We start from the raw sequence: 26,377 nt of genomic DNA, 5'->3' as shown, positions 1-26,377 counted from the left end.
GCAGTCTGGAGACAAGCAGCCTTCATCGCTTCAGACTTCAGGGATTTTACCACATCATACTTTAGCCATTTTCAAAACCACCACAGAGATGAGGACTTTTCCCAGGAAACTTCCTTCACTGGAAACCACAGAAGCACATTAAGCCGCCTGAAACTCCTGCACATGGGCTGCCTTACAGCGTATAGAATGTTGCATGCCAACATCATAGTTATCAACTTTTAATTACTAATGTGGTGATCATACCATCAATCTACTTCATTTAAAGAGTACCCCTTCCTTGAGATAGAAATTTTTTTGGCCAACCTGCAAGTCCAAACTTTGATTCACAAGCCATAAAATGATGAGAAATTAAGCTGATAATGTTCTAATGATCTGAAGGGAGTACAGACCCATAATCGGACTTGCTGTATACTAGTACCACTCCAGTGTCTTGGAAGTCATGTTGATGATATCCAATAGCAGACCACACCTGCTACCTATAGCCAAATCTAGCATTCGGTCTTCAAAGGCAGGGAGAAAGAGAGCAAGCTCAACTGTTCCCTTTTCATACTATCAAGATACCTAGTTACTAAAACAACAGTTCTTAGATCTCCAGTAAACAAGCAGGATGGTAAAAGCACTAAGGTCTTTCATGCTGTGTGTCATATTATCGTATTACATCGGAATTTATGTGGCAGAACTCTTCTGATTTTTTTGTCACAGCTTTGCTGAAACAGTTGACAAAACAGCAAATAATGAGCTGAAAGCACAGTGAACAGGTAGGAAGAGAAAATGTTGCATTTTCTGGGGATGGAGGAAGGCAGGATCTGATGGAGTCTATCGAAGAAAGCTGGTGCCCTCTAGGGGAACACCTACACCATTTTCTGCAGGCAGATGGAAATCTGCTCTGCCAGTGCTCCAGGCCAGTTCGAAGTCATGAAGCCAGTGTCAATATGGCACTGAATCTCTGCTAATACAATCAGGCACTAAGGATCAGAAAAACTGAACTGTCTTTATTTCTATGTCCCTTTCCTGAAACTGGGAAAGTAATGAGGAGAATTGCAGCAAAAATATTTTAATTTATATCAATTTCAGCAAGAATTGAGAGATCTGAGAGCACATGGAAAATTGTTTAAAGTTATTTGGTCTGAAATAAAGGGAAAAAATAAATCACATCCTCTAAAGAAATATACTATCATAGATTTTCCACTTTGGTAGGCCTACTGAGTACGTGGGCTACAAAACACACATAGGACTTATTCTGAACACTATAACATAGGTGGCTGGTAGTTCTGATCTACACAGAATAACAAGACAGTATTTAAAAATGTGGAATAAATTACCAGATAAGATAACTGTCCAGACTGTTAGCTGCTACCTTACCTCAGGGAAATCAGTGAGTGATTTTTTTTCTTTTTTTTAAAGATGCAGATAATACAATTCATTTGCCTTTTTGATCCAAACGAAGCCCTGGCTCCTAAGTGTCTGGAATAAATGCCCAGAGGCTCTCAAAATAAAAACCTTGATGCTGACATGCTGCCTTGCTATTATTCGCAGCTGGTGTCTGCATTCCAAACAACTCAAGGACACGTCAGCTTAAACACTGTGTTCCAAGAACGAGCACTGCTGGTGAAGGGGTGATATCAAAATCGGTTCAGTCAGCAGCTGAGGCAATACCAAACAGGAATGAGGCTGTACTCCTCTCATCACATTGAATAACAGTTACTCATCAAAAATAAAGGGAAAAAAAGTGTAGGGAAAAATCTGCTATTTGAAACACTCTGGAGTAACCTAAACCCTGCAATAACTTACATTTTAGTAATTGGCAAGTTGAAGTTAGATCTGTGTTCTTGATTTCCTACTCTGCATCTCCAGGTCTGAACTCTCAGCACTTCCTCCCCAACCCCCTCAAACAGACAGTAGAGGGTAATTCCAAGGCTAGGCTAAAACTATCAAACTGCTCCTGAGAAGACTCTATGACAGGGTGTGGATTTTCATGAAGCTCTTTAGCCTTACGGAGATCTTAAACCCTATCCACACATCTATGCCCCAGTTCTGCACCAGTGCAATCTAAATTAAGGAATGCACAAGAGCAGGGTGGGGAGCTGTGTCTGTACAGAGCTGTGCCCAGTCTGGGGATTGTGCCAATGTAGCTTTCGGAAGTATCAGTATTATAACTGCAATTGGAATTCCAAACAATAAACATTGTATTCTATTCTAGAATAGGAAATGTTCGTATAATCTCTGCCAGGAGTCTGACTACTTTTGCTTCAGACATCACACCTTTTGCAGAGGAACCCACTCTTGAAAAGATGCTCATGCTTGATCTTCAGAAGCCTGGAGAACCTTTCATCTAGAACACATATGTATGTGGGTACTTGGTACTCTACAGTTCAACTATAGATCTCCTCAGCTGAGTACTGAAAGATGGACCATCAAGTATTACAAGCCACTCTTGCAAATACTCCTCATTTGGACATCCATGCGCCTAGAAATCAAAAGATAGGGATCTTCCTACAACCCTGCTCCTGAAAAAGATGCTGTGCAGTCTTAAGCACTTAAGCTAGCCTCTCTAAGCCCCAGTTCCCATTAAGTGGAATAACAATGCTAACTTCTTACCAAAAGTACCAGCAGGCCTATGCAAATGGTACTGCAGTAAATACAAACCCATTTTTAAGACCTCCTATTTGATTGTGCTAGTGACAGACCTTTCCTGACATCCAGCGCTGAGGTTACTTTATTAATCATATAGTCTCTGCAAGACATTTTCACGTTACAAGCATATAGATACTGCTTTGGGGAGTAAAAGAACACCCAGATGTTGACAAATATGTAACAAAAAAAAAAATTTTCACGTATATAAAGCAGTTTGACAGTATTTGTTAGCTTGAGTAGAAACAAGTAACTGGAAACACTCATGATAAGCATTACTGCATTTCTAATAGTGGGTATTATAGCTGATACTGTTTAGTCCACATGAACAGTAAAAAACTCTTCCTGCCTGAAAACATGGTTACGCAAAGCACAATCTGTGTTCCAGTTACATGGATCGGATAACTGACCATTTAGCTTTCAGCCATCAACACAGCTGAAGCAACATGCCTTCGAGCAAGGATTAGAAACAGAAAGTAGTTAGAAAACTTTTAAGATCTCAGACTACCTCTCAGTAAAGCAGTTGGATGACTCACGACCTTGTAAAGACCAAAAGGATTACAAGCAGTTCTGTACTTTACTTCATGTTCTCTGATTTCACACTGAAAGCAACTCTTCTTTATTTGTCAGAGTACACATTATTCAATTACCTATAATCAAACTATCAACACATATATATCAGGTCAACACGGCTCAGGGAGTACACATTCCTTCCCCGTACTGTAACTCCCAATTCTGAAACAGGATTTGGACTTTGATACCATTATGATAGTAACACACTACATCATTTTCAAATCAGGGAAGAGTTTAATGCTAACTGATGGAACCACTAAAATATGCACTTAGGAATACTTCCACATTACTCAATTTATGATAACAAATCACTGCCTATTATTTACCAGGCATTGTTACTTTCATAGCTGCTAAGGATGAAAGACACTACTATAAGGATCACCTAGCCTGACTGCCTGGAAAAGAGGCCTTGGCAATTTCATCACAGTAACTGTGCCTCAGACCTGTCTCCCTTTTAACTCTCTCTTTTAAAAAGCATACCTAGCCTTGGTTTAAGATCTTCAACTGACATTATTCCAAATGCTAAAAAAGACATTCACCATATTCTTTGGTTGAACCTTTGGGCTTCAAGTAGTCTTTACCTGCTAAATTAATGAGCTTTGTCTAAGCAGAAAACATACTATTGGAGACAGGTACAGATTTTGATAAAGTAATTCTCTTGGATAAACTGAACACATTGTGTCAGATTTTTTTAGTCTCTCACTACAAAGATCTCAAAACATTCTTTAAGCTTTTTCTTAATCTTCTCTTATTTGCTAGTGTCTTTATCTACTCTTCTTAAAGCACAGATGCTAAAACAGGATTCCAGCTGTAGTCCCATTAATATAATAACTACAGAGGCATAGTCTCTATTCCTACTTAATATACTCCCTCCATAACCATCTAAGGGGTGCACAGCCATGCCCAGCAGTGGGACCTTAGAGGCGCCTGACTATTAACGATGTCCCTAGATACTCAGTGCTTTTCATAAGAGAGTCCTCTTTCCCACCAGTACAGACCTACGTATTGTTCTCATAGCTATATGAAATAGCGTTTGGGTGTGAATGAAATTATTTTGTTAACCACTATGTTAAATTTCATGGCGTTTTGTATACAGTGGGCACACTCTGTTACTTCACACAGATCATTTAGCCCACAAGATCAGGAAAGTGACAGAGTAGGTAGATCTGCCATACAGGATGAAGAGTAAGTTCAATGAAAGCTAGAATTTAAGGACCACAAGAGGAAAAAAAAGTTTATGAGAGAGGTGCTAGTAAGAGCATTGAAAAACAGTCCTCTTTTCCCTGGATGTGACTAAAGATTGCTGGCATTTTACGAACCAACTGTTCTTCCTTAGAGAATGCTGATTAACTGAAACTGGAACATTTTAATGAAGCATACTGGTTTCAGCAGAAGTTTTGTCAGGAAAGATTGCTAAGGTCCCGGATATAGTTATTGGACAGAACTACTTACAGAAAGTTCCACCATCATTCCAAAGTAGAAGCAGCCAATGGGTAAAGTACCCTTGAGTCTCCTCCAGAAGATCCTGATCTACATCCCAACTGCTGGATAGGACAAAGTTACATCTGCCTCTCCCATATCCCAGTGGTACTACCCTTATGCTCCCAGTTGCTGAATATTCTGGGGATCTTTCTTTTTTGCCTTTTTAATAAATGTGTTCTGACATGAAATATAACCACATTTTTTAATGCAACAGAATTCTAGCCAATCTTAGTTGTGAGAATCATGTTGAAGTAAAAAGAACAGAGAGGGAAATTGCACTGAACCAGCCTAGAGAGGGATACATAAGCACTGAACCTGTTTCTCTCTAAATGGTTTTGGCATCAAACACATTTTAATCAGCTGTGTCTGTAGATCTGTGTTGGATAGTCCCAGGCAGTAGTTATTGCCTCTGGGTTTCTGCACAGGTTAATGAGATGCATATCCCTGTTTATCTGCATGCAAATTCTAAAATTAAAAGTCTGTATTTCCAGACAAACTTGCAAAGCGTGTTTGCTTTTTCTTTAACCAAGCTACACACCTTGCAAAAACTTACACATTTACTCACCTGCATGCCCGGAGTAGGGGCCCGGTTGGAGGAAAGATCTGTGCGAGTGTAGTATAACATGGGATGGCTACAGCATTGTAGAACCCAATCTGTGAAAAAAAAAAAAAAAGAAAAAAAAAATAGTTAAAAGTTGCCAAACTACACTGAAAGATAACAGCCAGCTAGCTCAAAGCTGTCGACTACTTACTTAATTACTACTTATGTTAGTACTTCTTACTTCTGCATCTCTTCTTAATATCTGAATACTTTAAAATGAAGCACTAACAGTGAAGTCTCTGGCAATTACCAGTTACTTACATGTCTCCTTTTATGACTAATATGGCTGCTTCAGATAAGATTTTCTACAGGACCTTTTATTATTCAGTTGATTAAATTGATTTGCTTAGGATCTGTCTGGCCCTTTGGTGTCACTAGTGGCAGGAAATAGGTGCAGATGGCAGAGACATTTCTGCAAACTTTATTCTTCAGATGAATTTTTTTCTTTTTAAAAAAAGGAAAATTGTGTGGCATTGCCAAAATATGGTCAGATTCTGGATTGTTCTGATGTCCTACAGAGTATGTATTCCATAGCTCGATTCACTTGAGATGCTAGGGGCTTTGCACCTTTGGAAAGTTTCTAAAAGGTGTGCACTGTGATCAATAATTGGTTTGCCATTTCTTTTCGTGTAGGCAGTTCAGTGATATATTTTTACCATTATCATACAAATCTATTTAAAGAATATCAAATGAGCACCTTTTAAATGATATCTGATTCATACAGGCTCAGGGGCCTATGACAGCTACCACGTCACAGCTGAATTGTCATAACACGAGGGAATTTTTAGAAAATGCTACTTATATATTAGCAAGGATGACAGGTTAAATTCAGGTCCATTATAACACCACTCATTTATCCCAGGCTCTCATGATAGTTACAGTAGTGCACTATGATCCCTTTCTTTGGGCAGAGTTTTTAAATGCCTTTTAGTGAAATACCATGTATTGTACTGTGACCGAAGCATGTGATAATAAGTCTCTTTTTAACACTCTAAACATCGGCCCTTATTCAGAAATTGAAGAGCAAATCTTGTCCTCACCTCCATCAATACAGAGATTCCTCCCATACTGCCATGTATGACCCATGTCAGACCCATATTGTACTTTAAAAAAAGTAAGATACATTTTCTGACCTGAGAACCCAACAATATTAGTTGAAGTAATCGTGCTGTAACTGACAGAAGGAAACTGCAGCAGGCGAGAAGGCAAGGCTGTACACAGCTGTGATGTCTGCTCATCAATAAAAAGTTTGCTTTTTTGCATAGTGCATTGTTTTCTTCCTATATGTTTTTTTCTTGTGTTTTAGTTTCCTATTTGTTTGTTTTTCAAGGGGCAATATTTTATTTCACTGGAAAATAGTAGATTACTCCATAGCTATCAAAAATTAAAATGGGACCTTAGGTACAGTCACACTGTAGACTTTTGGGCTCAATGAGAAGTATGTTGTCATTGCAAAATATAAAAGATTTCAACCAAACTAAGTTCATCTGCAATATATTCCAAACAACCTTCTCTTTGCAATCCTGGTATTCAGAATAAAATGTGTCCTTTAAGGTCCTGAAAGCTTTTAAGTTAAAATGCACATCAACCAAAGAACAAAAACCCTAAAAGGCTCAATGGTTTTAGGTTTTGAATAAAGCCAAGCTAACTAAAAACATTCATTTGCAAAAGTTTCCATCTCTGATCAGAGCAAACTCACACAAATCCCTTTTGCAAAAGGTTTAGGTTACCTGAACAAATTATTCCAGATGGATTTTTATGTTGCTGTGGCTAGACGGAAACCCTAGAGTTCACTCAATTATGAGCAATCTATTGAAGTCACTGCAGGAAAGCCAGTGTGGATATCCTAAGATGCATAAGAAGGAGGAACTAGAGAATATCTTTCGTTTCTGAAATAAATTGTTCCTGTCTCTTCAAACTGTGCATCCTAAACATACTGCTAGCTTTAAGAGCAGCAACTTCAATGATGATAATGATGATAAACCTTTTATTTTCAACCTGAAAATTGTGGTTTTGGGATAAGCTTTGAATGGCTGAAGCACATAAACTGTTCCTTCTCTCTCCTTTCATTACTCGGGCTGGCTTGACTTGTTTATGAAAAAGACTTTCAGGTCACAGCACAGTTTTGGCATTTCTGTTTTATTCACAGGTTCCAAGAGGAGGGGCAGAAAAGAGGGTGATGGGATCCTTGCTGAGTCAGGAACAAATCTGCAGTGCAGGCTCCACAGTAGGAGGACACCAAACTCGGAGACCTTACATGAGTTGTGCTGCAAAGGGTGCAAAGCACAACAGAGACGAACTGATCCAGCCACCCAAGTGAGACAAAGAGCTAAGTACAAGCTATTCTCATCAAAGATGAGTTCTTGAGGCAGAAATAGTTTTTTTCAGAGATTACATGTTTATACAAATTCTTATTTCCTAAACTTCATTGTCTTTTAAATAAGGTATTAATGCTTTAATTAAAATCCACATTAAAAAAATTCATTAATGCTTTTTGTTAGAGCCCAAGGAAATGGATGATCATGCTTTATTAAATTCTTCAGCCTCTACATAATCATAGGAATGGTTACTTTCACAGAACTATGTGTGTCCTAAATCTCACATTTTGCTGCAACATTGTTGTAAGGTGCAGCAGCTACAGCTATACTACTGAAGCTGGCTTGTAATGTCTCATTTTGCTTAATATTTTACTGTTATACTATTAAGCAGCATAGAACAGAGCACAAAGTAAAAAAGGACCTGGAACAATACCCAGTGCATTTTCAAGAGAAAAAAAAAAGCTTATTTCTTAGATCCGTACTTTCATGCCATGAACAATTCTTTCACAAATGCCAAGATGACGACATACAATAATACCGTGCACTTTTCAAGATGTTAAAAGATAACTAATACAGTGTGTGGAAGAAATACACCAAATACAGAAGAATATTTCTTCTCTTCTTACACTTGTACTAAACACACTAATTTAGTAAATTAACTGCTAATTCCTTACTATTATAAGGGTAATAGTTTTTATGCTAAAATATGATAGACCATAATGGAGTAAAATGTCAAAATATAAACATTTCCATCGTCTTGTTTACCAAGTAACTAAACTACAAGTGGCTTTGTGATACTTTGTAATTTCTAATTTATTTTAAATATTGCTTTTAATTTCAGAGTTCATGAAATGCTTTGTGAGTGCTAACTACTGACAATTAAAGCATCAGAGGCCACTGAAAGAAAAAATCCCGTATACATATATATATATGTATATGAATGGACAATGGACAACTTGAATTTCTTTTTCTCTGCTCAGGTAATCAAAGGCTACCTTTCTTCATTTAACCAAAAAAGTTAGTTCAAAGACCTTTTTTCCCCCTCAAATTCATGTTTACAAAATACCTATTTTCCCTAGGGAGAACATAAAAAAAGCAGTCATTTCTGCACATTTATGCACAGGAAGATCAGTACTCAAAGACTTTGAAAAACAGTCTATTGAAGCTCTTCTTTTTTTCTTTTTTTTTTTTTCTTTTTTCTTTTTTTTCTTTTTAGGAATGTCAAAAAGCAGTGTTTATAGTTACTCAGAAAACTAATAAATAAGTATTGGTCGAAGATTACAAATATTTTGAAATCTGAACCTGGATATTTTAACCAGGAACGGGTGACAAAGTTCATTTTGCACTCAGGATAAAACAGCAAAACCTTTTAGCTAAGGGCTGAAGCAACTGCTTGCTAAGTTGACAAAATGTTGATACTTCTCAAAATCGCAGGTGACTGCAGTTTTAGCTAGTTACAAGTACAAAGAATGGAACAGGTGACGGCAGCAAAGAGCCCACTGCCATTTAAGTAATGTCTTTGAAAACAAGTTTTCCACTGCTACTTAAAAAATATTAACCCTGTTTTCCATGCCAAACATAGAATTCAGCAGCCCACATATCCTAACGTCAAATGAAATATTCACTAATATATAAAATGTTTCTTCCATACGTGTTTTATTAACACTATAATACATGTATCATTTTACAGAGAGAGTTCATACCTGACCCTGAGGGACTTCATCTTTCTTATCTCTGTCCATCATCGGAATAGGTTGAATACCTGTTTTCTTCATTTCATCACCCTGGGGAAAAGCAGAGAGAGATGAGGAAAATAAAAATCAAGACTGTTGAATTAATTTTCACCTCCTATTATATGTCAATCTAAAAATCTAGATTTTAAAATAATGTGTGATAATGGTCTAAGTCAATCTCAGGAAACTGCCTAAGGAGGGGCTCATTTTATACATTCACCTACGTGATAATGTAAATAGCAGATCCTGAAAGTTTTTGAGTCAAAGTACACACATTTTCCTTGTTTCCAGGAGTGTCTCCATAATAAAAAGCAACTGGAAGAATAAAGCCAATCCCAAAGAAATCAGTTCATTCCATTCTGCTCTATTCATAGTTAGTCTCATCTTTCAAAACATTACCTGTTTAAAGCACTTTCATACAATGACCAGCAGAACACAGCTCACCCATCCATGGAAAAGCTGAGTAGAAGAGATGAATTTACAATGTGCCCTCTTTGTCACCAATCCAGTTTTTTTGAGCATGCTGTTCTGAGGAAGCTGCCTGTCAAACAGCCTTCTTTTTAAGTACGTTACCCCTCTACATTCATGGGAGGAATATACTGGGAAAGATGCAGTATACCCAAAGATCTGATATATGTAATGTACAAGACAAAATTGTCTCCTTATATTTCACCCATTACCAGCAGAGCAGCAAAAACACATTTCTGAGCACTATACTGGGCCTGAACACAACTACTCCCTAAAAATCCATAAGTAGCTGGCCACTTTCTGTAACAAATAGAAGTTTTCCAATTCTTATGCCTCAACTGCATTGCCCAAACAGCACAGGAGTTTAATCTTGAGGTTATAAAGGCAACTACAGCCATAGCAATGGTTGCTTTTGGCTGCTGCTCATGTCTGAGATTCCAAAGTCCATGTGATATTCAAACTGCTAACATTATGTACTGGATTTGCATGGCAAGGTTTTGGTAGTGGGGGGGCTACAGGAGTGACTTATGTGAGAAGATGCCAGAGGCTTCCTCCACATCCAACAGAGCCAGTGCTAGCACTATGAGGGCTACTATAGCGAAAAGTTAACTCCATCCCAGCCAGACTCAATACACCTTGGTTTGGGAGAAAGTTTATGCAGGATAACTGTGCATACAATATTTGCTTCTCTCTGAGCTGAATCTCACGTTAAAGAACACAGAGGTTTAGCTATGTGAGAGCTTGGGACGTCCCCATAATCTGTGTTTCTGCTACAGTAGTAGTGAAGTACAGTAGTGAAGACATCTTCAGAAGACATTTTTTTACATCATTCTTGTAAGTTTTTATCAAGCCACATTTCAAGTGCCTACATGCCCTTCCAAGGGAGGGTTTTGGCACCTTTATTCAATGAGAAGTTTGCAATATAATAGATTGATTCCAGTCTGAGCGGAGTAGCCTTCTATTTGACTGCCTTGCAACTACTTTGAGTATAGAAAAGATGGGGGTTTCTGGAAGTCAATTCCCTCTTGCATATTTGGCTCAACATCACCTATTGACTATGATCCCGCTCTGTTAACCAACAAGAGATGTAATCAGGAAGCTACTTTTGAATTGGTGTCTGGACTATTCTCTCATACCACATTTCTTTCACCAAGCAGCTAGAGAGGCTGGAATCATTGAATCTAGTCTCTCTTAAACATTTTACTGTTGAAAGAAATGAAAGGAAAGGCCTCCTTCCTCACCTGATAAAAAAAGATGCCTGTAACAATTCCAAGCACAGAAAATCAGTGGATTGTTATTTGGGAACTGTAAGCAAACTTTGTTTTTATGAGCCCCCAGAAAATAATATTTTTCTCCTTTGCTTAAAGTGCTGCAATTGATTGATACAGGACTGTCTGCAGCTTCCATAGTCTCAATGATAAGAACCTCAATACTTAACCATTTAGAATCATGTGATTTTAAGCTCTTTGATTAACATATCAAGTGCCTGAGAAACACCTGAAGTCAGAGCTTTGAGGAAGCCGTCCAGCCTCTGACTGATTATGCCAAAACTGAACAAAGCTCAGATTTATGTTCACCATTTCACCTTGAAAGAAAAAGGTATCACAGGATCACAGAATAATTTGGGTTGGAAGGGATGTCTTGGGATCATCCAATCCATCCCACAAACCTACCCCAGCAGGATCAGCTAAAGCAGGTGATCCAGGACTGTGTCCAGTCAGGTTTTGAATATTTCCAATGATGGAGACTCCACAACCTCTCTGGGAAACCTGTGCCATTGGTCAACCATCTTCACAGTAAAAATGTATTACATTTAGATGGAACGCGTGTGCAAGGAGCACAAGTGTTCTCTTGTGTTCAGTATGTGTGAACACATGTATGATACTGTTGTAAAAAATGCTGCCTTTATGCTGAGTTATGATCATGATCAGAAAGTTTAAGTTGAAATTTTAAGCAAAGAAGTTTGTATCATACTTGCAGCACGGATACAATATGTGGCTTGGAAGCCTCTTAAAAAAAAACCTCCAGAAAGCATTTAACAACTGCCTGGTGTCTCATATCTCACAAAAAAGTCACAGCAGACAAATCTTATACAAGCTTGTAATCCTATATAATTTATCACCAAATGTATTATTTGGCTTGAGTTGTAGCACTGTGGGAAAGCTTCACGCTGAGTGACATCAAGGTAAGCCTTAGCTGAAAACACCAGCTATACTGGGCTTTGTTCAATGAAAAAAGGTCAGCATGACATACCACAAAGTTGCTGCAACCTCTTCTGCAGTTATTGTTTTAGTCAGTGATTACACAAAGAAGAAATATTATAAAAATGCTCTTATTAAACCATATTAACCATATTAAGATTATGAACTCAAGTAGTAATTAGAAGCAACATTCTATCCTACTTTTGGAACTGTAACATAACCATTCAATCTAGTCATGTATACGTTTCTAGAGTTTACCTTCTTTCCCCAATTAAGTAACAATTTTTGCAGTGAAACACATCCTAATCATTTTATCCATTTAGCTTTCCCAGGATTTTCTCTGTATCTGTCTCCAGCTTTCCATATTCCAGGAGCATTTAGACCTGTGGTCAGATTTGTCAGCCATCCTGACTGGATCACACCATATCCAACTTCCGCTATGTATCAGTTAACCTCCTCTTAAAGAGGATCCAGTAAAACACCGATTACAGAATCAATTTCTGTCAATAACTTCTAATTTACATTTGCTCCACAAAGTAGCTATATAACGAGATCCACCTTTATTAACTCATTGGTGGATTATAAGACAGGTTAAAGTCTGGGCAGGCTCAATTATATCCATAATTCCACCTGTACTATTGTTGAGTAGGAAAAATCAGTTTGATCCCTCCTTCTCCACTGAGTTCACAAGATTTGCATTAAAGAGTTTTTCCTTGTAAGCAAAAAAGATGAGTAGGTAATCAGAGAGGCACATCAACATTATACCTCCATCATATCACTCCTAAGAACACTCACTTCACAGTGCTGACATTTTAGAAAGTGAGAACTGAACTAGATCTTTGGGCTTACACAGTCTGCATTCTTCAAATGTTTTATTGTAGTCTGAGCTGTTCATAATTAAAGAGAACAAGAACGTGTGACTACAAAACAAACCCACAAGCCATGCACATCTTGAATTTCATAATGAACATGCAACAGGCAGGACAACAATCTCCACACTATACGCATGCTACATCAACTCTGTGGGCCCAATTTCCATTTCACACCTGTGTAAAACAGAAACAAGCCCGCTGAATTCTGCAGACTTCCACAGGGCACGTAACAGAAAAGCACAATACTTTATAATACACATGTCCAGTAGCAGTTCTCAAAATACAGCTCGTCTTCTAAAACTGCGTAATTTGACTCTATGCAACACCTTCAGAATTTATTCCTTAACCCTAAAATACTCACTTCCACTTTAAAAATTAAATGATTTGAATATTTACTCCTCAGCATGAGGTATGTGAGACATTGCGTCTTTATTTATGAACATGATTACATTAGTACAGCTCAATTCCTTGTTTCAGTTCTCAGCACATTTTATCTGTGGAGTAACTTTCAGTATATTAAAATACCAGCTCTCTCTCAGACCCAGTTGTTGAGCTGGCTCACAAAGATGATTCAAATGGTCAGATCAGAACAATTTTAAGGTTTGTCAGATTTGCTTTGTGCTTCCTGGACTCATACTACAGCTTTGTAACTGTGTTTCAAGGCAGCTGATCTGGAAGCTGCTTTCATACTTTGAATTTCTAGAATACAAATAGAACCTTCGCAAAACTACAGATCGTGACTAAAAAAACTTTACAGATTTTCTCCTGTGCTCTGTTGCTTGGTCACTTTATGTTAGGACATACTTTCTAAGTTCATGTTTAACAGAGAGAAAAAACTCTGCCTGAAAATTAGGAAGCTAACTCAGCTCTTTAAATAGCTTCAGATTAAACAACAAAATGCATGCATGCACCGATGAACACCCTCTAGAACAAGCACAGTAAGATATTGATTGAAAAATACTTATGGCTGTTTTTTTCTTCCTGGATACTTCCATTGATAAAGAGAATAAACAAAAGAAACACACATACCTCAGCCCAGAACTCTGCGTATATATCATTGGCCGTCAGTCTGGTAACCGGCCACAACTTTGTTACAGAACACAAATCACAAGCCGTCATCATCAGACCAATCACTCTATCTCTAAAATAAAATAATATGAAATTATAAGTTTGGTAAAGAATTGATGATCACACTTTTTATTTGTCTTTCCTCAGTTCAACCAGCAGTAAGGTGCATATATATTACAAAATTTCTCCCACCTTGCTTGTTTCTTCCTCACTAGTTTATGGTTCATTGGTAAGGCATCACACAAATTGTGTATTATATTCCCTGTAGTATTCCCTGCATTGTTTGCAATGAGATTTCACTCACCATCCTCTGCACAATCACATTCATAGAAGAGAGCACAAGAATGCCTGCCTGTTAAAACACGTGCCCCTCCCTAATTTTCCGAAAATACAGTACAAGGCTATAAAAAGAAAGATGACATATCCTGGTGCTGCATTTCTTTCTGTTCTTTAAAGAGAGGGGAACACATACTCCAAAAAGAGGAAAAAAATAGTTCTGAGTCTATCTCAAGGTACTCTGTCATTGCCGTGTTGGAATGAACTCTAACCCTGACAGAATGAGAAACCTACATGTAACTCTGGCCTGTACACTGTCAAAACTGTTCACAGAATAACTGAACAGGATCAGTAGGATTATAAGCATTATTAGAATAAGGCACACACACAAAAATCTTATTTAAACAGTTTTCTAGCACTTGCCTATTACCCAAACCTATGATTTATGAATCTAAGTTTTATAAAGAAAACTGGCAAAATAATGAATGAATTCACGTTGTTTGCACCCAATGGAGAATTTAAGATGACACTTGAGGACACCTGCATCTTTGTTAGTAATGCCTATTCCACAAAAAAGCACACAACTTGCTAACTTGCATGCCAGTGTGATGGCAGTCATTAAAACTGTATCACCAGACATATACCTGGGAAAAAAACATAAATATACAACATAATCAATAGATAAACGGCAAAGTGCAATTCCCCTGAGTTAAGAAAAAGGATTCATCAGCCACGCAAGGGCAAATTTAGCATTCCATTGCATGTACAGATACCCACTAGAAGTCTTGGATTCTTTTGCTACGTTACAAACCGATGTCTTATCTATGAGCACGTGGCTTTGCACTGAAAATTCTCTGAGGGCAGGTAAGATAAAAAATACAAACATAACAGAATATTCAATTACACACTTAATAGTTGTGATCTTATTTAAATTTTTTTAAACTTTAAATGCAAGATATCTGGTAAATTTCATTCTGAGATTTTCAGGAGCTACTATATCTTTGTCTTTTCAAGATGCTGAGGTTTATTCAAGTCTGATAAGCTTCAGTTACACACTGGGAAATAAGCTTTTAAAAACTGCTCTTCCTAAAGTGTTGTAATAATTTATTCAAAACTACTGGCAAAACCTGCAGAGCTCCTCAGAAAGAAGACCCAAATACCAAAGTTCCTTCTGAAAAGAAATCAGAATCATGACTCAATATATTTGCACACCACCTCTCTAATTTTTCCCTGCATTAGATTAATGACAAGATCAGCCTTCCAGTAAAGAAGCTCTGAAGGGCTACATGAGCACATTAATGAAGCCTGTGATGGCACACATCTCTCATCCAGGGTGCACTATGTTTTGGTTATGTGGACAAAGACAGTAATGTATTTATGAATATTAATTATGCACTTATTGTGTATTTTTAAAACTTAGAGCTATCTTAATTCACAAAGGTTGGGATCTGACCAGAATTCTTTCCAAAAAACCATGTTGACAGAATAATAAAAGTACTGTCATAAAAATAAACCTAACTAATTATTGCACTATACCTTCTTCCTCACCACCTAACTGCCTGTGCACTAACTTTCCTCTGCAGATGATCTGTCACTGAACTGTGCAGATGACATCCAAAGAGGGTCACATGTAAATGTAAACCAGTAGAAATTACTGTTACATATTTGGAATTTTACACACAGCTGATCTTAGAAATCTCATATGTAAGAAAATTATTGTGTACACTGAAATTTTTTTTTTTGCAAAAATAAGTTTTTTCTTTCTAGGACTAATGCCATGGTGAACTGATATTGGTTTGCTGCTTACCTGTGTGCTTGGTTCTTAAGGTTTAATGCTCCCGTCTGGTGCAGCTCTTCCAGCTGTTTTCTGTTTCCAAAATACAGGGCAAGGTCTGTGGCGATGATGGCTTTCCGGATGATCTCAAGTACTTGCTCATATTCGCTGGAGCTCAGATTGGAGAAGACATTGTGCCCTTCCAGCTATGAAAAAGTAAAAAACCAATAAAAAGCACAAGCTCTAATTCTGAGATGATTTCAGTCTTTACTTCACTAGACAGGTTACAACAGTTTTACAGCCCAATGACAATTTTTGTTGCAAATGCAAATGTCGACAGCCTGAAATTCCCATTTTTATCTTTCCTTTTTTAAATACTGTCATGAAACCTATGACTAAGCCACTGATTTGGTTTTGGGACTGCCTTGTCTGAAGCCTGAAGGTATTAATAGAGAAAAATGCAAGCGTTTTCTTCTCTGATTTATAAGCGCTACAGAGACAGCACTTCCAGACAGCATTAGCTTGGGAAGTTGTGATTCAGTCCTGATCTAGAGTACTGCATTGCCAAGTTGGTAACTGAGTGTCTGATTCACTCTGAAGTACAATTCTGACACTGCATAACACATAGTATGGATAAGGAAATACCCAAGTTAAAGAACTAAAATAATTTCGTTTTCATAGTGTTCCAAACGAAATGTGCCTGAAATTGCTGCATTTACTGATACAATTTTGTCTATAGCAATAAAGTTAATTACAGTATTTTAATGTATATGAACATTTAGGGAAAAAAGCTGCTTTGTTCAACCACGAGTTGACTGACTCATAAACCAAAGACAACGGTTTCCGCTACAGAGGCTCTGGCAACATGCCACTGTCATCCCTTTCCATTTTCCACTATGTATTATTACATGGATATTGTCAGTTAAATGTGCACTGTGATCGCTCATGAAGCTATAGCATATTTTGAAAAGTCAACACCATTCGCTGTCTCTAAGGTTTGGAAAACAACTTGTCAAAAATCTTCCTACTGTTTAGAGGAAACAGAGAAAAATAAGAAAGAATGAGCCAGCCGTGTCAAGGTGTGCACGTTCACAAATAGAAAATATTATTAAAATCTATCAAATGCAGATGTGTTTTGACATTTAATTGGCATTTCGGCTGAAACTCACAAAAAGTTTTCCTGACTTTTGTCAAGCATTTACATAATTTGTTCAAAATAAATCCTCTGTGGTACAAATGGGCTTGGTTTCTCTCACCATCCGGAACGTAAATGACATTTTCCAACATTTTTAATTGGACAAGTAGATTTTTTGTGAATAATGAATAGAAAATACAATCCGTCTATGTCTCAATGCTCCTTTGACAGACTCCTAAGTCATAGAACATGATATTTAAAACAAAAGTTCAGAACATTCGAACACATCATCAACACTTTGGGTGCAGGAAATTACTGACTAGTTTTTAGGGTTTAGTGTTTTGGGGACTCGTTCCTCCCCAGCGTGCTGCCTAATCCATGAGAACAGGCTATTTGTCCTAATATTTGTAAGTATGGTGTACACTAGAACTGCAGGTGGATGAGCAAAGCAGCTATAAAGTTTAAAACAGTGAAAAGTATTGCAGGTTACAAATATAAAATTAAAATTCATTGAGATAAACCCTAAAGGGTTTGGTGGGTTGGTTGGGTTTGGTTTTTTTTGTAACAGTCCAGGAATTCAGAAAGGCTTTGTGATTGAAACGAAAACCAGCCAAGTCCAAAAGGCTGCTCTAATCTGCCTTTGCTGCTAATCACCACCACAGGCACGTGGGCAGCCAGTGTCTGAACCCACCCTACTGCCCTGACCACTTATCTCCCCTTCCTCACTCACACTGATGGCCAAGGCTAGGACGTAGCAAGGAAGCAAAAGGGTTCCCTGCCTTCTTGGCAAATGGGACTTTCACTGATTACAACATTTCTGCAGGAAAAATGCAAAATGGTTTTTGAAAAATGACTGAAGGCTGCTTCACTTAGCCATAGCGGCACAGAGAAGTGTTAATGACTGGGGAACTTGCTCACTGTGCACAAACTCACATGAAGAATGAATACTAAAAATCTAATGCCATACCACCAGTGAAGGACTCAATTACACCCTCCTACATGGAGGAGCATTCAGAGATAAAGCTTCCATTCTCTGATGAAATGTTTATGATACCTAAAACCAGAATCAGAAGATGTGCTTCTGAATACAATACAGAATATGTATTTTTCCTAAAAGGTGATTAGGTATTTAAGAAAATAACTATCTTCCCCCTGAAAGACCAGAAAGAAAGAAAAGTTAACAATGAATTAGTGGCACAGTAGCATGAGTAAGGCTGTGCATTGAGTGTGTGCATAAACTAAAACCAGTGAGCAAGAGTATGTTATGGACTGGCAGTGCTTTCATAGGTGAGAGTTCTCACTCTTTGAATTGAGCATGAAGAAAATTTTCGCTGATGAGAAGATATCTGTGTGTCAGTAGCACACTTCTATTTCCCAAAATGTGTCTGCATGCTTTCTTGTAGGTTTCTATTCATTAAACATACAGACACATTACCTCATATCAGGAACTCGCTTTCACAGAATATTACCTTCCTCAGTTGTTTTTTTATTTCAAATTGCCGACTAACAAAAAAGCACATGATAACATAATGAAACAAGTTTAAACTTTTCATGCATGCAAAATTAACATTTCCTCCTTCATGCCACACATTTAATGTTAATTGAATTTATTACAGCAGGTTTTCAAGCTTCTCATGTAAACTTTGCCATTACTTGAGCTTTTATTCAGAATTTCAGGATGGTTGAAGACTTTGTTGAAGTATGTTATGCCGGAAATATCTAAGTAAGTGAGAAACTGATTTTTAATTTTCAAAGTTCCTATTCCATATAGTCATAGGAAAAACCCTCATTGGCCCAGCAGCTAAAAGCTCCAGAGGAAGGCCATAAGCAGAGACCTTCAAGTACACAATATTCTTTATAACATCATTTCTGCACTATTATTGAATGCTTGGGGTGATAATTGTGGAACCTGGCTTGCTGTAATAAATCTTCCACTCTTCTAAATGAGCACTATCATCCAGAAATTAAATTAAGCATGCTTCAGAAAATCTACTGGGTAACGATGTGACTCCTATTTCCACCACTGGACTCTACTGCACAGAAGATACAATTTCAATAATCCTACCTGCAGGATGGACACAGTCTGCGAGAAGTGGTGCTGTTCCATTGTTGATGTAGAATAGAGAGCGGCTAAGGGGTGATCAAATTTCTGGAGATAGCTGTTGCTGTAACCTCTGTGATCCAGGTCATGACACAGGCATGCAACTAAAAGACCTTTTCGCTACAAGAAAAATTGATATGAACATGAAAAGTAAGATGTATTTCCTGCCCCTAGATGTCACTCTCTTCCCAAAATACCGTAAAGTTGCACTGTGCTTACACTGCCTTCAAAAAGCACATGGCGAAACATCCTTAAAATTATGAGAAATATGAAACTGAGGACATGCTGAATTAAAATTCTCGGTCCAATTGTAATTAAAACCTTTTATGTATTATGAATTAAAAAAACATTGTTGCACAGTCACATACTATTGGAAGGATTCTGCTTCAGGAAGAAATCTGAGTTTTAAACAGATTGTCTGGTCATCCAATGAATCCTTACCATGTGTCTTAAAAACATAAAAAGTGCAGTTATTGAGAGAGAGGAAAAACATAAGACGTATGATCTCCTGGCCAAGGCAGCTGCACCACAGTCCAATGCTAGACCTGCCTCTGCAAGGTCTCGAAGACACTGACCAAGTCTCTCTCCTAGGTGAAAGTTTTCCTAGGAATTCACTAATGTGAGCCACAGAAATGCCAGACAACAGCAACTGTAAACAAAGTAAGATGGAAACTGATTTTTTTATTTAATTAACTCTTAATATCCTGAAGAAACAGAGTCCCTGAAATCTCTCTTTCACCACACAAAATACGTGCAGAAGTTTTTCACACAGCAGGTGTGTTTTGAAAACACATTCATTAATGTTTGTGAAGCAGTTACTCTCAGCATGGAGTATAACGAAAATGTCTTTATAGACTTAACAGCTTTGTCTTAAAGTTGCTTCTGATGAGTGTTCAGTAAACAAGGATAAGGCTATAAAATGAAGCAGAAAAATAATACTGATTAACCACCTATTAAGCGAGCAACATCCAACCTGTATACTGCACTGAGGCACATGATTCTGTGGAAAAAGAGCAAACAATGATGTAACTAAATATTTTGTCACAAGATGAGTCTCAGAATCCTTTGTGCTTCATTAGATCTAGTGGGCATAAGCTTTTCTGTCCTTTGCCCACAAGTCTAATTCTCCCGATGCATCCTTTACAACCTGTATTTTTTCCAGTCTGACAATTCTCATTAGTCAGTCCCTGTACCCCGTGGTTCTCTTTGTCTGGCTTGTCCCAGTCTCCACGTCCCAGGAAGTCATTCTTGCCTCAGTCTTTCAGGATTATACACCACCTAATCCCAGTGCTTTTGACCTTGTACCCATTGTCCCTGCTTGCATCCCAACTCTTTGACCACTGCCAACTCCTGGATCTATTTGTCTCTAGATCAGTCAGTGTTACTGTTACTAGTCAGTTACAAGGTGTCATACTTCTCTTCCCATCTCTAAGTCTACCAAGGTTCATGCCATCATCCCTCACCCAAGACCAGCCCATCCTAGTTCCCCAAACTTTTCTTCAGCAGTTCCCTGTATTCTTGTTGGATTCATCTCCAGTCTCAAGACAGGAGACTGCTAGAAAGAGCTAGAACATAGACTGGGATAAGGCATTCAAACAGGTGAAGGCTGGCTGGAGTTTGGCAGGGAACAAAAACTGTTCCCATCTCCTTTAACAGGTGCCTCTTTTGCTCTCCCTGTCTTCGTTACTCTGGTCTCCAAAATGATGGGGCTCACTACTCGGTTAGTGCTGAATGTTATCAGAGCTTTAAGTATTCCCTGAGGCTGCAATCTACAGATTTTTGTTGTTAAAGGAATACTGATTATTTCAAACTTGCACAACTTTGCCAACTTTTGGCATATGCCTGGCAAATGCCACTTTCCTATTTGTGTCAATTTTCAAGGCCCTGCTTTACAGTGGAATAAACCAGACCTTTTTAAATGAAAGATCACCAAACTTTACTCTACTCACACACACTGAACAAAACTTGATTTTCCCTAGCACATTTCTTTAAAAGAGCCAAACAATATTGACTGAAATTTCCCCATCTGAATCAGTTTGAGGAAGTCACAGAGCTTGGAAATGGCTGGTATTTGGCACAGTTATACACAACTGAAAACAGGTTCTCCCAGTCAGAAGTTTCAAGTAGTATTAATAGTAGACAGCACTCCCAGTTACACCTAGCATAATTCAGAAAAAAACCCAGTGACAGTTCTTCATAGTCTACATTAATATTTAACCATTCTAAGCCTTCATTCTAGTATAACTTTTCCTTTTGGTGATCTATTAAGTGTATTTTTTTCCTGATATTTTTAAACACTATGCGTTTAGCTTTAAAATATGTACATGTATGCTAAGGAAAACTATTGCATAATAAAAATTAATCAGTGAATTAGCACATTTGGACAACTGTTTTCCTTCCATCCTTTCTACTCTTCTCCTTTACTCACATATGTCAACCATCTCTGCAACCCTTGTCCTCCTATTCAGGATCTCCCAGACCTCACAGGATTCAAGATCCAGGGTGTTTCCCTCCCCTCAGTACCTATCTGATAGTTAGCTAAATAACTAAAAGAAAGATTGTGGTTGTAAGTGGGCAGCGAGAACTTCAAAATGTGGACATGGACTTAGAGCAAATCTGCTAGTGCTTCTTCAGTGGGCAGACCTGAAAAACGTGAAGGAAATGCTAGGAATTGGAATAAATCTCCTTCCTCAAGCTTCTATATACACCCATTCCTCTGCAAAGACTTTTATATACACCCTGCCCAAGCTGACAGCAAAACTCTAGCATTGAAAATGTGCTTCTACGATGGCTGATACCTCTGATGAGGTCTAGTAACTGATACAGTCATCTCACATACCTCTAGATCAGTGAAAAGCCCCTGGTTGTTCTGAAGTATGGCATACATGCAATGTGCAACGGTAACTGCATGCTTCCAGTTGTGGTAGGGCACACGGCGATAATTCTTCTTTACAGACATAGTAAATCGGCATAGCTTTTCAAGTTCAAAGCTAGAAAGAAATTAATTTGGTCAGAGACAAGAAATAAGAAAAGGAAAAATAACCAACAGAGGAAAGATGTTCTTTGATTTACTCTTCTTGCTAGGATTGACCCTCATTGCAGATGACTCATTGATTACAAGAGTCATTCAAGTTTTGGCAAGGACAGAGGAGCATGGATACCTGACACTGCTCTTAATTAAATCAAGAAAGTTCTGGAACATAAGTCAAGCTACTCAGCTCAGGCAACACAACTGTATAACCTTCCCTACTCCCAGGAACTTGAAGTGTGGTTTCTTTAAATCGTTATCTATATCATCTTCCAAATAGTGAAACTCTGCATCTAACAACATCATCTGTGATCAAAACAGATAATTAGAGGGTTTTATGCAAATGACACAGAAGAAATAATAAAAAGCAGTAATAAAGTAATTGTTATGTTTGGCTTATGCACTCATCAGAAACACCTCTGAGAGAGTTCATATTCTGTAGTACCAGAGCTCTGCACTACCTTTAATAGATTTTATCTACCAACATTCCTTTGAAACGAAAGCTGAATACTTTTTGTTTACAGATGGGAAATTCAGGCACAGATTAGATGTCAGGTAACGTTTTCTGAAGTACCTAATCTGAGCTGCCCAGGGTGACAAGGGAATATTACACTTGAGCCCAGAACTGAACTGAAGATGCCAGAGTCACTGACAAAAAAGTCACTGACTTTTTTGCTCATAAACAGATCAGTTTTCCTTTGTTCTCATTTTCCCCCGATACTGTGGTTTGACTTTTTTTTTAATTCCATGTTTTGATAATTTCTTGAGTATCTCAGGGAAGTGGTATTAACGTTCTAGTTTTGCAGTACATGTGGGCTGAGAAAACAAAGCTGAATGTCTCTGACCTATATGCAAAATGTAAACACACCTACTATATGGAGCCGGTTAGATAGAAAAACATTTCTACGGTTGTGTGCTGAGCAAGGTAATTATTCTTCTTAGCCTTAGTTTCACATTAGTAAAAATGGAGGCATATTGTCTTGCAAAAAACTTTAGGTTTTCTTTTCAAATTCTAGAGAGTTAAGTCAGACAGCTCTAGAACAATTGTTAGAACTACTGTTCAAAATAGTACATCATAATTCAGAATATCACAACGGTCACTTCCATCTACATCCAATATCAACTCTATGGTTACTAGGGGATAGTACAGTGTAGCCCAAGGGAATATCATTATCAATGATACCATTATCATTTCTTTCCCATCAAAGTTACTCCTTGAGTAGACTGGGGGACAGAGAGGGAAAAGAACAGAACTTAGCTGAAAATCTGACCCCCAGTCCTGCACCCAGAGCCACTCAGTCAGGAGTGGAAACAGGTAACTACACTGAGCAGTAGAGAACTGTATTAAGAACAGTCACCCCCTTTGCAGTATTGAAGAAGACATGGGAAAGACACCCTCAGTTTTGACTGTATGCTTTGAGGGCATGGAGATTCGTGCAGATACTATGATGAAACAGTCACCAGCAAATGTTTCCCAAATGTTGCTCCTTTTTGCAGGGAGGTACTTCCCCTTTCAGTTGCCCATCTGTAGCTTTTTTCTGTAATTTGGAGCAGCTCCCTTCTTTCAGCAATGGGACATACTTTGCCAAGAGACTACTGATTTTAGTAATGATAATGGACACTGAGAGAAAGGACAATAAATGAAACATTTCATGTGAAAATCATCCACTTCCATAATTAATGCACAATGATGCTGGTAACTGATATATTTTAGCAAGATAAGATCTAACCTTGGATTATTTTACCCATATACTATATTAATTTCAGCAACTATATATTTTAAAAATCAGTATTCATGGACTTTCCCTCCTTTTTGGCAAGAGTGCCTTTAATATCTTCACCACCTTCTGTCTGAAAAGCAACCTCAATCTCAGAACCAAACAATATTTCTATATATTGGAAGGACAACTGTTTGGATGATATCATGAATTCTTTTGCTTGGCTGTTCCCAAATTTTATTAGGTGAAGACTAAGAAACTGGGACAATAAATCCAGCCTGCTTATTGCAGCCCTGTACAGGCCAGACATAGTAAATACACTCCAAAGGAAATAAGTCCTTGGAATTAGAAAATAATGATCTCAAAATTCCATAATAAACAAACACGTATATAACACAATGAAAGCAATGAATCATGTACTTCATACCAGGCTGTCCCACAGGACTGGTGAACCATGTAGACAAATATGGCAGGCCAGACATCCTCATATGGACTGATATCAAAGTGATATCTAAGAAGAAAGTTCCAGCTTAGTAAAGACAAACGCCTTTTCATTCTTACTAAAAGCAAGTGAAAACAACTAGGTAATGTGTATCAGACAGCATTCACTTGTTTCTTCATATACACAGAACACTGACTTTACGGCTATATTTTCCAGCAATGTAAGTTAATACATTTCTGCTAAGGTCAATGGAATTACACTCAGAGAATCATAGCATCACTTAAGTTGGAAAAGACCCTTATGATAACCGAGTCCAACCATTAGCCCTTGGTTAGCCTTTGGCTTTGTTTAGTTAATAGAAACATGAATCTTTAAGAATCCATTTCTTAAGTAATGTACAACAACCTTTGTTATACAGGGATGATGAGGGCTTTACAGGCACTCCTACAATATTCCAGACTTTCCTTTCAGGAATTGTAAAGCTGGTGTCTCTAATGATATATCTACTACTGGCTTTTTTTTTCAATAATTTCTGTCACAGATTTGGGGACATTCACTCTAATTTTGATGAATGAAAAAAATCAACTTTTACTGGCTAATAGAAATTAAGCCCAAACTTAAAAAAATCAAACATTTCATACCACTTTGTTTATGTTTCATTAGCTGAGGACTTCTCCCCTCTCCTGATATCAACATTTAGGCCTAATATTAAGGACCCACTCAGCAGAACTGTTTGTCCTTTGATTATTAATTAACCCCTTTCCCTGCACGGGCTGTGCTGCAAGTCTTCTATTTACTTTCCATCGAGCTCAGCTGAACGCTTGCGTGTACGTGGCATACTGAACAGCACAGCAGGTACAAGAGAGCTGAAGGTAGCTGAATTGCTTGGAAAATGGTTAAATGCATTCAGATTGCTCAAGCTAAAGGATGTTAATATAATTTAGAATGAAACCTGTCATCTTTGCAAGTAAAAGCCATTTGTGCTGAGGAGGTAGGTTATATAATACCATCTAACAAAGCACAAGAAATTGTATTGCAAAGAATAAGCTTCTATTAGGGTGTAATCCTGCAAGCTGCTAATACTCTGGCATTCAAGCAAATCACTTCAGCATGTAACAAACTTTACCTGTAAGCAGACCCTGTTAAGCATACGCTTGCATGCCTTGCTCTCTCAGAGCTACAATGCTCAGTGCCTGACAGAAGTGAGTGAGCTCTGGAGATTAGGTTTGCAAAGACAACTTGGATTTTGTGACTCAATATCATAGAGTCCTGATTTTAGGCACTTGGTCACTACAGTATAATTTATTGTCCTGGGCCAGAAACAATGACTGAAAAATGAGATGACTCCCAGTGTTACCACTGAGCAGGGACTGACTGATAAAAACAGATAGAGGTACATCTTCAGAGGTCCTTGAGAGTTGAAACTGAATTATTTCAGAGAAAGCCTAAGAGGCTGGATGGGAAGTCCGCCTCCAAATTTAGGCTAAAACTCTAAACTCTAGCACCTGGGATTCATAAACCTGAATTATCTTCAGAAGTTTGGAGATCTGTATCCTTTTTCCCCTCCTTCAAGAAACACAAGCAGATGCACAAAACACACAGCCCCCAGAAAAGCCCCCAAAACCCCAAATCCAACCCACTGCCCCCCCCCAAACCAAACCAACACACAACCCAGAAAATCCCAGGAATGACCTGAATCTTTTGTTCTAAAACATATGTAAGGGATGAGACTACGCATTGGTTCTTAACTACTGATGTTCCAGCTCAGCCTCCTCTCTGGCTCTGACCTGTTGGTGACTTCAGACTATCAGAGAGAAAGCTCGTGTCTACAATCCTTAGATATAAACTCATACTTTAGCAACTACGGTAGCTACCCATGCCTGAGGAAAATGCTACCATTCTGAGTAGGTATTATTTTACATTTTTGATAGATACATTTTGTTCACAGGTCACTAA

At 38.0% G+C, this 26,377-nt stretch overlaps 1 protein-coding gene across 2 annotated transcripts in view; it reads right to left on the bottom strand.

Moving 5' to 3' along the window:
* Positions 1-26,377, bottom strand: part of PDE10A (phosphodiesterase 10A) — a 199,098-nt gene that overhangs the window by 4,987 nt on the left and 167,734 nt on the right. For both annotated transcript variants that reach the window (XM_064446931.1, XM_064446930.1), the window contains 7 exons: positions 24,407-24,490; positions 22,073-22,223; positions 19,198-19,353; positions 16,031-16,203; positions 13,909-14,020; positions 9,309-9,389; positions 5,252-5,340 (listed from right to left, as the gene is read on the bottom strand). In XM_064446931.1, coding sequence (XP_064303001.1) covers positions 5,252-5,340; positions 9,309-9,389; positions 13,909-14,020; positions 16,031-16,203; positions 19,198-19,353; positions 22,073-22,223; positions 24,407-24,490 — 846 coding nt within the window. The remainder of the gene's footprint in view (positions 1-5,251; positions 5,341-9,308; positions 9,390-13,908; positions 14,021-16,030; positions 16,204-19,197; positions 19,354-22,072; positions 22,224-24,406; positions 24,491-26,377) is intronic.

This window comes from Phalacrocorax carbo, chromosome 3 (assembly GCF_963921805.1).
Source record: "Phalacrocorax carbo chromosome 3, bPhaCar2.1, whole genome shotgun sequence".
In the NCBI taxonomy this organism is placed as follows: domain Eukaryota; kingdom Metazoa; phylum Chordata; class Aves; order Suliformes; family Phalacrocoracidae; genus Phalacrocorax; species Phalacrocorax carbo.
Note: the sequence above shows the minus strand (reverse complement) of the source record. Positions and strands in the feature narration are given on the sequence as shown.